General features: G+C 48.8%; 1 protein-coding gene across 16 annotated transcripts in view; it reads right to left on the bottom strand.

The window, feature by feature from the left end:
• The window catches only part of AGAP1 (ArfGAP with GTPase domain, ankyrin repeat and PH domain 1), a 558,467-nt gene that overhangs the window by 184,770 nt on the left and 359,585 nt on the right, over positions 1-14,112 (bottom strand). For all 16 annotated transcript variants that reach the window (XR_014829145.1, XM_021075539.2, XM_021075540.2 and 13 more), the window contains one exon: positions 8,508-8,676. Coding sequence is in view for 15 of the 16 variants with exons in the window: in XM_021075539.2 (XP_020931198.1) it covers positions 8,508-8,676 (169 nt within the window). In the remaining variant the exon portion in view is untranslated. The remainder of the gene's footprint in view (positions 1-8,507; positions 8,677-14,112) is intronic.

Genomic DNA, 14,112 nt, shown 5'->3' with positions numbered 1-14,112 from the left:
CTGGCAGGAGGGGTCATGGGGACAGCCGGGCACAGCTCACGGGTGCACAGAACGGACTCGGGAGTTATTACAATGTTTCCTAGACCATCTGAAACGAAACAAAGAAAAACTTTGTTTCTACGCGACAACCACGGATCTAGTTTTGATGGTGCGTGATTTTTTTTTTTTTTTTTAATAGCTATTACCACTGTAACAGCAGCTTAGCGACTCGGCGTCTGCAGTGTGAGCAGTTTTGATAAACAGCCTCTGCGGGCCACACAACGGGGATAATGTATCCTTAAGTACCGCCAATGAGCTGCCATTCTGCACAGCCAATTACTTCTGTGCGTCTGTCACTCAAAGGAAAAATGACTGAGCCCATTAGATCAAACCTTTGTCACTGTTCCTAATGCACTCTTAGGCCTCATTAATCTCCAGGAGCAGCAACAGAGCCGCCGGTGTCTCATTGCCTCCCCCGAACAGGCCCACGTGAAGCCTCTCATCTCTCCCCCAAGTGCTCGGCGTTAATCAAGCTCTCCTTATTCCGCCGTCCCTGTCACGGCGGAGAGCGCGCTCCCTCTTAAATGCTCTCATTATGACCCATCTTTAGAGCCGGCTAAGTGGAAAAAAAGAGAGAGGGAGAGAGAGAGAGAGAGAGGACGGGAGAGAAAGAGGAGAGGAAAAAGCAAGTCCGATCGCATTAATATTCATGACAATAATTAGTATTCTAGGTCACTGAATATTCATGCTATTAGTTTGGTTTTTTATGGGTTTGCTGGATGTCCTGATTACTGAAGTGTGGAGCAAAACAGCATGGTTGAGACTTTAGATGTCAACGGCAGTTCAATACTCAAAACACATGGAGATCCCCGGCCCCCCCCCCAGAACATCAGACTCAACCCTCCCGACGGCTTTAATATTTTGAAACCGCTGGGGGCCTGCGTGGGGGCTTGTGGGGGGGGGAAGGGGGAAGGGTTCCTCTCACAAAGGTCTAAGCATCAATCCGGGTTGGATAGACACACACCCAACAAAGATGCACTTTAGGAACGAGAAGATAGCCGTCGTCTCAGAACAAAGTGTCGCCATCAGGAGTTACGGACAACGCGGGGATCCGAGGAGGATGGAGCCCTCAGAACTGCAGCAGAGCGCCCCGTGGAGACCTGGGGGCATCGTGAAGGGCGCGTCACCTGCCTGCCCGACTCACTGCGGTCATGCGGCGGATGGCGGAGGTTGAGAGGCGCGGGTTTAGTGAGTCTAACCCGTTTACGGTGTCTACTGGAAGCCAAAATAAACAAAGACGTCATGGTATCTACAAAGTGAATGCAAAAACATCCTTTCTCAACCCTCTTCCTTCACCAGGAATGAGCACAATGCCCACGGTGGGTTCCTGACGGAGCTCTGAAGGGTGACCCCGGGTCAGGCTTTGGAAAAGCACGCAGCCCCCACCCAAGGATGGAGGGGTACAGTTTTCCCACTCTGAAGATGGGGGAGCTGGGGTTTACAGACACCTGCACAAGGTCCTCACGTGGAGAAGGTGGAATTCGGCTTCGTGTTTCCGACTCCAAGGTCCCTGCTGTTGGCCCCGTGCTTTCCTGTTTTCTACTTAAGTGTCCGAGTTCCCGTCAGCACTGACATAACGATCATCTGCCCTCTGTGGATACAGTTCTACCAAACCAGCCAAAAACTCACGTCAGAAAATATTTTTGGACATTTGACCATCTTCTCTGGAAGCACAGATGACACTGCAGTTGAGCGGACTCTCTAAAACGTGGCTTAGGATGGATCCTGTTAGAATGACATGTAGGTGCCATCCTGAAAGAATGCAAGTAGCTGATGCTGCCCTGGGCATGCTGAGCCCATGACCTTGGAGGAGGGGAAGCTGTGATGGGGAAGAGGGAATTTAACCAGACAGGGATAAACAAGTATCTTCTGGATTATTCTCCACCTCCTTCCTTTTCTTCCTCTTCCTTTCCTTCTCCTTCTTTGCCTCTCTCTTCTTTTTGCTGGAGTGGATGCTCATGTAGTTTTTTCAGAAATCCATTGAGAGGAAAATGTTCTATGTTCCTGCATATCATCTAAAAACACCTTTTTTCGGTCTTCACACTTGCTTGATAATAAGTATGGCTCTACATAAGCTTCGCAATTCAAAATTATTTGTCCTTGTAAAGGAACAGAGTTGCTCTTGAGAAGGCCGAGGTCTGTCTTCCCTGCTCCTGGAGGCTCCCAGGGACCTATGTCCACAAAACTGACTCCCCCATCCAATTGGATACCTCACTCTTCAGACTCGAAGACACTGGCATTTCCATCGTCAACTCTATAGCGTGTTTTCTTCTGTTATATCTTTGGCGACCAATCCTGCCTTCAGTCATGTTCTTCACAGTAGTTAACCCAATACTGAAATTTTCACCTTTGCAGCCTTTTCCCCTTAATTCCCAAGAACTCTTTCTCCCTAGGTTTTTGATACAATAGTTTGTAGGTTTGTTTCAATTTACAACTCATTAACCAACCTCTTAAATCTTTACAATAGTAGTTGTAATTTCCTCTTAAGTTCGATCTCCCCAAATCATGACTCTCTTTCTTCTTCTTTTTTTTTTTTTGTCTTTTTGCCTTTTCTAGGGCTGTTCCCATGGAATATGGAGGTTCCCAGGCTAGGGGTCCAATTGGAGCTGTAGCCGCCAGCCTACGCCAGAATCACAGCAACGCAGGATCCGAGCCACATCTGTGACCTACACCACAGCTCACGGCAACGCCGGATGCTTAACCCACTGAGCAAGGGCAGGGATTGAACCCGCAACCTCATGGTGCCTAGTCGGATTCGTTAACCACTGCGCCACCACGGGAACTCCTCCGACTCTCTTTCTTCTAAGAGCAGCTGTCCTTTTGTTTATGCTGGACTTTCACATTTTGGCTGTTGGTTTCCACCAATCTGGGTTGTCCCCTCACATTTATGAGCCAGAGCATGTGGGCTGATCAGGCTCTGCAGCCCGGGAGCAGGTGTGAGGCACAGGCAGACAGGTGGGGTCAGTTCTGACCAGCGGTGCAAGGTCGTGGGCAGGCTGGTGTGCTTCAGTGACAGCCTTCACGGTCAGAGCTGCCTTTCCTTGCCACCCATTTATGTTTTCCTGCTGCCTCGCAGAAGTCTGGGCTTCCCCATCTGCACCCTTCTCTTCTAAGCATCAGCACCCACATCAGGATTCCCTCCCCAGGATTTCCCCGTGGTGCTGGTGGTGGGGATGCCACGGCCAGCTCTTCTTGGACATGTCCCTTGGCCCGAGGTGCCTGCCTCCCACGCTGCCCAGTGGAGCTGGGAGCCGCCCCATCGTTACTGCAGTGCTTCTGCCCTCCATAGCTTACAAACCCCAGAGTGAGGCCCAGGCTGGACCACCAGAGCGCAGGTAAGCAGGATGCAGGGTAGTTCCCCTTCTCCTCCCCAAGGCCCTGGCAAAGCTCGATAGTAAGATCAGCACATTTCTAGCATTTTAGTGTTGGAAAATGTAGCCAAGCATCCCGATACCGGCAAACCACTCCCCAATACTAGGAATAACATAAGACTCCCCCTCCAACAAGTAATTTTCTTTCCAGTTGCCCCTTCTGTGCTTATCACCAGCTTGATGGTCTTATGTGTGTGTTTGTCTTCTGCCTCCTCCTCTCCCCCACCGGAGGGTAACATCCTTGGAGGGAGGGTCTTACATTGCCCCCCTGACTCTCCAGAGCGCTCATCAGGGCTGAGCAGGCAGCAGACTCAGCAATGAAAGTTGGGGACTGGTACGGGGGCAAAGCAACAAGCATCCGCATCATGAAACTGGTTGGAAGGAACTAAAAGCCAGCATTTCATACAGTTGGGCACCGTAAGATGGGAAACACGGACGGCATTACGACCTCATGCTAGAAAACCAAGAGAACAGTCTGGATGATTACTCCAGCTAATGGAGAGGTCGGTAAGACGGCTGGATATAAAAATACAAAAATTGGGCGCTTCCTTATTTCTTACCAATTAGATGATATAATAGACAACCCCCCCCCAAATATTAGTCTCACCATGTCCCTCCCAAATTATAAAGCCACAGAATGGATTATCAGGACCCACTCGGGATCTATTCTAAATGAAGAAAAATGCTAAACTTTACTGAGGGATACATAAGAAGCTTGAACAAACCGAGAAAGAATTGTGTTCTGTGATAAGAAAATCAATACAGTTAAGATGTCAGCTCCTCCGCAATCAATTCACAGATGAACAGCAAGGCCAAGAGGATTATTTTTAGGGGGAGAGAGAAGGTTTCGAAGTTATTCCGAAGTTTATTGGGAAAAATAAATGGGTGGCAATAACCAGGAAAAGCTGTCAAAGAATAATATGGCACTCGGTTATATATTACCAGATATAAACTGAGTCGTGAATTTAAGACAAGGTGGTCAATCCTTAAGGTAAGACAATGTGGAGAAAGTAGGTCAGTGGACTAAACACTCAAGGCCAGAAACACGGCTAATTCGACTAAATGAGCCGGTTATACAATAAAGGTGACAGAGTCAGCAGGAAAAGGAAATGACTCAACAAGGAGAGAGGGACAATCAGATGTATTTGAATAAGAAATTTAACTAGATGTCCTATTACGCATAATAGACCCAAACAAATTAAAGGAGGATTAGACATTAAATATCAAAAAAGGGGAAAAAGAGAGTTCCCGTCATGGCTCAGTGGTTAACAAATATGACAGCAACCTTGAGGACGCAGGTTCCATCCCTGGCCTTGCTCAGTGGGTTAAGGATCTGGCGTTGCTGTGGCTGTAGTGTAGGCTGGCAGCTGTAGCTCTGATGGAACCCCTAGCCTGGGAACTTTGTAGGCCATAGGTGTGGCCCTAAAAAGACAAAAACAAAACAAAACCAACAAACAAAAAACCCCAAAAAAATAAAAAAGGGGAAAAGGAAAAATAAAATTATGAAATTCACAAATACACATATATGAATTATGATCTTATTTCAGGATTATCAAGGGCTTTCTCAATAAAGCTGAAACTATGAAGTACAAGTCCTATGACTTGATTATACACCACAGAGGAGGAACCTCTATAATGTAAATAAGACTCTAAAATTTAAAAAGCAAATAGTAAACTGGGGAAATATCTGCAAAATATGTTACAAAGTGTTAATATCCTTAATATACAAAGAGTTCTTACATATCAATAAGAAAAAGACAAGTACCTATGCAGCAGTGGGCTAAGGTCACATCTAAACAATTACAACATAAGAAATACACACTACCAATAAACATATGAGATGTTCAACCTCTCTACTAATGGAACAAATCCAAATACATTAAAATTCGAGATACTCGTACTGTTTATCAGATTAGCATAGATTCTAAAAATGTGTAGAGCTGAAACAGGCATTCGCTTTATGGAGGGGAGAGTATTTTATAGAAAGCCCTTCTGGAAATGAATTTGGAAATAAGTACCAAGAGTCTTATAAATGCTTGCATCTATTGATTGGGTCATTTCCCCAGTGGACTTTTACTCTAAGGCATTAGTAAGTTACACACAAGGATTCAGGTACAAGGGTGCGTCAGGTGTATGACAATGAAAAAACTTCTAGACGGTAAGGCACAACACACTGATCCACTTCAGCAACGCTGAGCGAAAACCAATAAAAAAGAAAACAGCATGACAAGAAACAAACACGCTCAGTGAATCCGAAGCTCTAACACGAAATGGCAGAATTCAAATGGGTTCTGAGTGGGAGAGAGGGTGAAGGAGTGAGTTCAGTTTCTTTGGCAAATAGCTCTAGAATAACGGACTCCTATTTCTTTTTTTTTTTTTTTTTTTTTTTTTTTTTTTTTTTTTTTTTGTCTTTTTGCTATTTCTTTGGGCCGCTTCCGCGGCATATGGAGGTTCCCAGGCTAGGGGTTGAATCGGAGCTGTAGCCACCGGCCTACGCCAGAGCCACAGCAACAGCAACGCAGGATCTGAGCCGCGTCTGCAACCTACACCACAGCTCACGGCAACGCCAGATCGTTAACCCACTGAGCAAGCGCAGGGACCGAACCCGCAACCTCATGGTTCCTAGTCGGATTCGTTAACCACTGCGCCACGACGGGAACTCCGGACTCCTATTTCTAATTGAAACTCCATCACTTAACAGTAGCACCGATTTACGGAATTTCATTTGCTGTGTTAGACTCCTTCACACGAGGGAGCTCTACAAACCGTGAGGTGGAGGTCACTCTTGCTGGACGCCAGCCGAGGACACCCCTTGCAGGCTTAGCCCAGGGTGCCACGTCCTGGGGCGCCCCCGTGACCCCAAGGCACTTTCTTCCCCCAAAGTGGTGCCGTGATCCTGCGGACGTCAGATTCCCACTTCCGAGCCCTTACTTGGGATCCACAGAACACGACAATCTACCAGACTCCCCAGGTGGGGATTTACCCCGCTGAGGGTTGAAAGGACGTGCTATGACACACTGAGGGTGTGACCATGGAGAAGGGCCCCCACTGCGCCCCAAACCCTCCCATTCATCCGAGAGCAAGAGTCGTAACGAGAGAGCAATTGGCCTCAGAAAACTCAATCCCTGCGCCAAGGCCCATGACATAACCGCTCCGGGGACATGATGAGGTTCATATGGCGATTTCGTATTTGCTGTTTGTTATCAAACGTTCCATTTCCCTTCGGCTGGGAAGTGGCAGTTTAGCCCCAGAGGGGACAGATCTCAAGATGGAGCTGAAACTCCCCATCTCACAGCGGCCACGCCTCCAATCCATTAGGACTCTCCCCAGGTGCCTGCAGGCTCCCACCCTCTCCTCTCACCCCACCCAGCAGCCCCTAAGCCCCGGGACAGGGCCCAGCACACCTCCCTGGGCCTCCACACCCCCCAACGTACCCGACTAGGAGCTGCAGCCTGGCGCCCGCTCGTCCGCTCGCCTCCCTCACCTCCCCAAGGGTGGACACTGGGTCTTAGCCTCCTGCGTCCCCAGAGCTGAGGACCGTGGCCGGCACACATTAGAAACGTCACAGGTTTGCTGACTTGAATAACTACATGGACAGATGTGACGTGACGGGTTAGAAGGGGAAGCGGAAAGTTAGTTGGTTATAAGGCATAACCAGCTGCCGGGCATAGGAGTTCTCCATATCCACTGAATATGCACAATTCCTGGCGCAGAACAGGTGCTCTGTAAGCACTTTGCATAAAGAAAGAAAGTCATGAAGACATTAGCTTTTTATTTACTATGGAAACATGTTTTTGTTTCCTTGGGTCCTTTTCTGTCTTCATCCCAGAGGCAGCACTTCCTCCCGAAAAGGAAAATTCAAGCATCTCTTAGAAAAAAGGTCAGCAGGTCCTGAGACCCATAAAGCAACCGTCTCACCTTTCTGGAATGGACTAGCGTCTCTGTTATCAGGAGGCCTCCTTCTGTTTGATGAGTAACAACAGCTGATGTTTGTTCTGTGCTTTGTGAGCTTCCCCAGCACTTGTGCGAGATCTCACCTGTCACTGCACCTCTGTGACCTTGACGGGCCAGGCAAGATCAGCCCAATATGCTGGTCGGGGGTGGTCCAGTCACCTGCCCAACGCCATGCCACCCTGGGCAGAAGAATCCAGGCTGGTGGACCCCAAATTCTGTGTCCTTCTTATTACCCTGCTTTTGCCAACCAATGCCATCCGTGCCACGGAACCGTGCGGTCAGCATCGTTCTCTTAAAAAGCATTTAATGTTGCAGAAAGGGGGAAATGGGGCATCTTTAAGCAGCAGAGGCACATGCTAGAAATGACATTCACTGTGAGGCAATCAGACGCAGGGTGGAAAGAAGAAAGGCGGCAACTGCGAAATTTGTTGGAGGAGCTTGAGTTTGTTGGTGGGAGGGCTTAGTGGTTTTTCCCAGCTTTTCCCCGATGATGGATCATGGGGAAGGAGAAGCCAGAGCACACTTTGCCAAGACTCTTCACAAAACAGAACCACCACACTCTGGAGGGGTTACCCTGCACACCAATGCCAGGACTTTCTCAACGCGTCTACGTTGAGAAGACACTAATTTTCTCTGATCCTGGATGAACAACAAATTCGCCTTTAAAAGAGAATAAAGAACACCAGAGTTGCGTTAAAGGATGACACGACAGTTACAGTCCAAAATTGGGAGAATGTGACTTTTATACAGGTCCAATGGTGTCCTTCAAAACTTGCTCTAAATGGCTTTTCCTTTTTTCTACACAAAGTCATTACACAATACTTAACGCTAACCCTTGGCACTTTCACAATGAACTCATGTTATTTAGAAGGCCCTTAACCCCTGCGTCACGTGTCAAACTCAACTTTCAACTGCCCAGCCCTGGAAGAGCCCAGTGGTTTGTGTAGCTGTGCCACGGTTTGCTTGCTGGCAGTCATGAAACCCCGGGGTGCAGGGGAAAGAGATGAGACTTGTGAACCTTAGCCTACAATGGACCGGCTAAAGGGTCCACGTGATCCGAAAAGCTCAGCACTGTCCCCCAGCCGGTGCCACCCATCACCGCGGTGGGACTGGATTGGTCCCCCGTGTCGGCCATACGCTTACCTGAATTTGGTGAGACGTGCAAGCTGCTCATGTCCTTGGCCAGGCCGTTGGTTTTGGGGCTGGAGATGGGCGCGCAGGCGGACGTGGCTCGGGGGGGCCTCTTGCCTGGCACTTTCACAGTGGTTCTCAGAAGATCGATCTCTTTGCCATGAACGTTCTGCATGTAGTCCTGTTCAAAAGGTTAAACACCCAGGAGAGATTAAAAGGAGGACCTTTTACAGTCGAGAACAAGATGTGCTATTAGACATCGTCAGTTCTAATCCCACGGCCCTTCCCGGGTGGCAAATGATTTCAAAACAAGGAGGTCGAGATCTGTCTCCCATGGTGACATCATCATGACAGCGCCATCAGCGCCGCCCCCGTGTCCTGAACCAACCCAGGCCCTGGAAGTACTGGAGACACGGAGATGCTTCCATCCAGAGCCGCAGAACCGGCTGGAGACGGCAAGGACACACGTGAAAGGCTACTTTGTGAGCAACAGCTTCTCAGGTGGGATCTGAAGAACGTGGGCTCTTCCTGCAAGTTGCAGGTCAAACTCCAGGGAGCAGGAACTGTTCTGTAATAAGCTTTTCGTCTCTGACGGCAAGACCAGGAAACGTCTAGATCAGACTGAAGTTGTCTGGGGGGAACCCAGGTGAAAGCCCTAAGAAAGAGGTCAAGCATTTTGTTCAGGGCCAAGGCGACGGCTGCGGGGTCAGTGGGGTTGGCGGTGGGAAAACATGAACACGCAAGGACGGAGGTTAACAAGAAGGCAGACTGTTTATACGCACGCGCTGTTGCTCCAGGCGGCTCCCCATACGCGGAAAAAGGACCCTGCTGCTCTCTGCGCTCTGGAGTGAATGACTGGCAGTTACCATGGAACTAAAGGGAAGCCTGGGGACACAGTGACCTCTTTGTGTCAATCGACATGGACGACGGCGATGCTGAAGAACTGGCTGGTGAGCAGGGAAAGAGGAGCAGGTCACTGGAAGTCTGGGGGAGGGCCCTGCCTGCGGCAAAATAGGAGTTATTGATGCTTTCATGCCTTTGGGGGGCAGTAAGCCCCCTTGAATCTGCAGGCATTTCATTAAATCAACACTGCACATGAAGAAAGGATATATCCCATTGAAATCACTCTTGGGTAAATAATATCGCATGTGTTGGACGCCTAACCAGGAAATGAAATAAACAGGGCCCTTCCTTGGCAGAATCTTGGAGGATTCCTCTTAGAATGTAAAAGGAAAAAGCCAATACATTTGTACTTAGGATAAGCAATAAAGTCCAGTCATCTAATTTTAGAACAACTGCCAAAGCAACCAACGTGCAGGCCGCAAGGGACCAAGGGAGGTTGGAAAAACGGGCTGTTTCCTTGTAAATACTAATCAACGGCGTTGACAGACACAGAAGGAGAACGAGATAAAGATCTAGAAGCAAACTGCGTGGGTCAGAGGCCCCGTCCGTGGGACGAGGAAAGCCGGACAAGGTGTAAGACAAAAGCTTCCGAGGGCACAGAATGCTGGAGAAGGTGGGGGGAAAAGGGAACCCTCCTACACTGCTGGTGGGAATGTGAGCTGGTGTGACCACTACGGAGAACCGTATGGAGGTTCCCTAAAAAAAAAATTAAATGTAGAACTACCAGATGATCTAGCCATCCCACTCCTGGGCATCTATCTGGAGAAAACCATCATTTGAAAAGATACAGGCACCTCAGTGTTCATGAGAGCACAAGTCACAGCAGCCAAGACATGGAAGCAACCTAGATGTCCATCCACAGGGGATCGGGGAAAGAGGACGTGGTACGTACATACAATGGGAGAATATTCAGCCCCAACAAAGAATGAGATCACACCCTTTGCAGCAACATGGATGGACCCAGAAATGATCATACCAAGTGAAGTAAGTCAGACCGAGAAAGACAAATACCATATGAAATCGCTAATCTGTGGCATCAAATAAGTAATGATACAAAAGACCACACAAAACAGAAACGGCTTCAAGATTTCAAAACCCAACTTACGGTTACAAAGGGGAAACGCTGGGGAGAAGGGATACATTGGGAGATTGGGACTGACATATACACACCACTGTCCACGCACCCGGAGGCGTTTCAAGGACCTACTGCGTGTGTAGCCCCGGGGAATCTACTCAATACTCCGTAGTGACCTAAATGGGAAAAGAATCGGAGAAGGAGTGTCTGTGTATAACCGATGCGCGCTGCTGTCCACCTGAAACTAACACAACATTGCGAGCCACCTAATAAATAAAGAGAGGGAAAGAAGAAGAAGAAGAAGAAGAAGAAAAAAGAAGAACCAGAGGAAGCACCTGCCTCGGCACGTCTGCCGTCAACTGGGAAGCCTGGCAGCAAAGGCACTGATACCCCTGGGCTCGCCCAGCTGCGCATTTAATCTCCCAGGGTGGCGCAGGGAGGGACGTGGGCCCGGCAGGCCGGCTGGGGTCACCAGGGCCCGGGCGTCTTGGAGGAGAGCCGTCAAGGGTTCGGGGAAAGGAAATGGGGTTTGCGTTGAGCTGGGAACAGACTGAAGAGTCCACTTGAATGAAGACTCTTGGGCCGCCCCCTCCCCCCAAATATAACCCACGATGAAAAAAACCTGTGGTTTTGAAAGGCTAACCAAGGATGGGAAGAGAGTCATCATTAAATGACGCTGAAGCAGAAGGCAGACGGGAGGAAACGCAGGGCGTCTCGTGACCAAGGTCATCACAAGGACGGGAAGCAAGAAGCACAGGGAAGAAGGAAGGGGGCTTTGCTCAGGGCAGGGCCAGAGGTCAGGATCATCCAGAAAAAGACTGTTCTTCACCTCTTGAATGGACTTCCATTCATATCTGCCGAAAATACGCAAACTCCAGGTGCGAAACCAAAGTTTACGCTTGTTGATGAGGAATAACAGTTACTCCTTTAAAAATATCAACTTGCTATAACTTTCTTCTTTAATGCCAATTCTTAACAAATTAAAATACAATAACAGGAGTGTAATTGAGCATTTATGGCTTATGGGCTCTAAAATGAGGCTAATCAGAGAGTGACGGAGTCTCAGCATGGTCTCTTTGTTAATAGGCATGTTTTAACATACAATAACCAGGATATTTTATTTAAAATTATTGTAGAAATGTACCAAGTGTCAGCTCCCTGGATCTGAATGCGGGGACAGAACTCATTTATCTTCGGCTCAGCGTGGGCTGGGGGATCTGTTTTCCTGCCCGAGTTAGGCTTTGAAAGTTCAGAGGAACTAGGTTTTTTGCTTTTTTTTTTTTTTTAATCGGAATGTACATCTGGCAATTCTTGGATTTTGAGCCCCTAAAAAAATTTTAAAGAAACTTTACAACATGCGTGCCCTCATTCACAACAGCCTTCCAGCTTGGTGCTTTCGGAACAGGTGGCTATAGAGGAGACCCGCGAGTCTGGAGGCTTCTAGCTTCTCCCCAGAGAATCGACACCGAGTCTTCTGTTTTTGAAAGGACTCGTCGTTTTCATCTCTCCCCAGCTTGGTACTTGAGGAATTAAAGCTACAACTGCTAAACATCCTGGCCTCCTCAGAAGTGGGACGCGCCGCCGCCTGACGGTCTGAGGTAGGGACCTCGCGGGGTGAAATAAAGCCGGCACGCTTGATTTTGATATGCAAATGCGACAGATACTACCCTCCTCCGTGTTCCTGGTAGAAAATGCTGATGGAGGATAAAAGGGGAAAAAACCCTTTAACAAGGCATGAGGGTAATTCAAAGCCAAGTACTTTTAAACAGCACTTAACAAGTCCCGGGGGCCCACTCAAGAGCCAGGCCCCCCAGAGGTACCATCTCCGGCCCCTCAACAGCTTGAAAAAGTAGTAATTGCAAACCTATTTGCATTTTTCTCCTCGAGTTGTCCGTGTTCCACCGCGTGGATTATTTTTTCCAAGCGGGCTCCAGAGCAGAGGGACCGTCCCCAAACGGGCGGCTATGGCTCCGTAACTGCAGTGCGTCCCCCTCCCGCCACCCTGCTCCGGCACCTTTGCTATCCCCTGTTTTTTACATTTTCCTCCTAATTATGTTGCATCTATTGCCGTACACTTAATTAGCTGCATTAATGTGATTTCTTTTCACATAGTCAAGCAATTAAGAGCTATGATTGAGTTTCATTCAATTAGCCTCAACAAACATGCTAATTGATGTCCCAGATGCAAATGAGGTGCACTGAGAAGAAGCTGCTAGCAATTGAGAGCCGTGGCAGAGACCCACAGCTTTCAGCTTGCTGACAGAAGCACCGATCGCCCTGGCGCCCACCGTCCACGGGGCTGCCTTTGGAGAGGGCTCGGGTCCCCAGTGTGTGGGTGGGTTACCAGATGCCCCCCCGCCCCCATAGGAGACTTCATGGATTTGCTGCTGCAATAAGGTCGTCCTAAAAATCTCGTGGTCACTTGTCACTGGGCGTGGGAGGTCATCCTGGGTGACCCTGAGCTCCGGCAAGGACTGGGGTATAAAGTCATCAAAATACAGCACGCGGAGCTCCCTGGGGGCCTCGTGGCTACGGATTCGTCATCGTCACTGCTGCGACTTGGTCACTCCTGTGTTGCGGGTTTAATCCCTGGCCTGGGAACGTCCGTCTGCGTGCAGTGGGCGTGGCTGTAAACATTTGTGAAAATTAAAAAAAGCTTTTTGTCAACTGCAGGCGTTCTCCCCAAACGGCCAACAAAACATTAAGTGGGTCTTGTCGTGGCCACCCCAGCGCCCTCTGTGTGCGTGACGGCCTGCGGGTCTCGGGAGATGGGACTTCATCTTCGTCAGCTCTGGGGCAGTTGCCACTGGAAGTTAAGCTCAAAATACAGCAATCCATCACCAGTCCCTAAAAATACTCTCCCTGCATCGATCCGCCCTGCCTTCCAACCCTTTGTGACCTTTGGCTGTGTGGTGAAGGATGGTGTCCTTCATGGGGTCACAGGGAACCAAAAGCAGTTAACAAGCTCTGGAAGCGAAACCAAAATGCATCAGTGATGTGATTGGTGTCTCAAAACGAGATCATCAGGAGAAAATACACCGTTTTGAAACTCTCTCCAGGTACAGATAGTGCAATCAGCATCACTCCAGTTTTCCACACATGCTTTTTAAAGGTATTCAGACTCGGCATTTCCATAATTAAATGATGGAAAAAACTGTAGAAATCTCTGTCCCCATCAGGCTTTCTCAGTAAGTTCTGGCCGCTACCTGTGCATAGGTGTGGAGAAACGCACTCCTTTCCATCACTATGTGGTGCTGCTGCCTGGGTGAGACAACTGAGGACACCCTGCTGCTTGCTTTGTGGGTTTTTTGCTTGTTTGTTTTTTGGGGTTTTTGGTTTTTGTTTTTGTTTTTGGCCAGGGCTAGTCTAATGGGGTGTTTGCTTGTGGCACAGACGAGCTTAGCAATCCTCAAAGTGGGGTGGTCCACACCCCATCAGGCGGCTCACGCGTTCAATGCCATTTTCAAAACCATTCCAAGACGTCGTTTGCTTTCTACTCGGTGTTGAAATTTGCGTGGATGGTGCCAAGTGATGAGAGCGATAAATACGGCTGGGCCCGCGGCGGCGGCAGCACCACCGCACTGGACGAACGGTCATCTCATCGCCACGCTCTCTCAACACAAACAACAAACAAACAAA

Source organism: Sus scrofa, chromosome 15 (assembly GCF_054392235.1).
Source record: "Sus scrofa isolate SSC_HxYL_T2T_F1_AM1 chromosome 15, Sscrofa_HxYL_maternal_Yorkshire_Landrace_v2.0, whole genome shotgun sequence".
Classification (NCBI taxonomy): Eukaryota; Metazoa; Chordata; class Mammalia; order Artiodactyla; family Suidae; genus Sus; species Sus scrofa.
The sequence above is the reverse complement of the archived record's forward strand: the minus strand, read 5'-3'. Positions and strand labels throughout refer to the sequence as shown.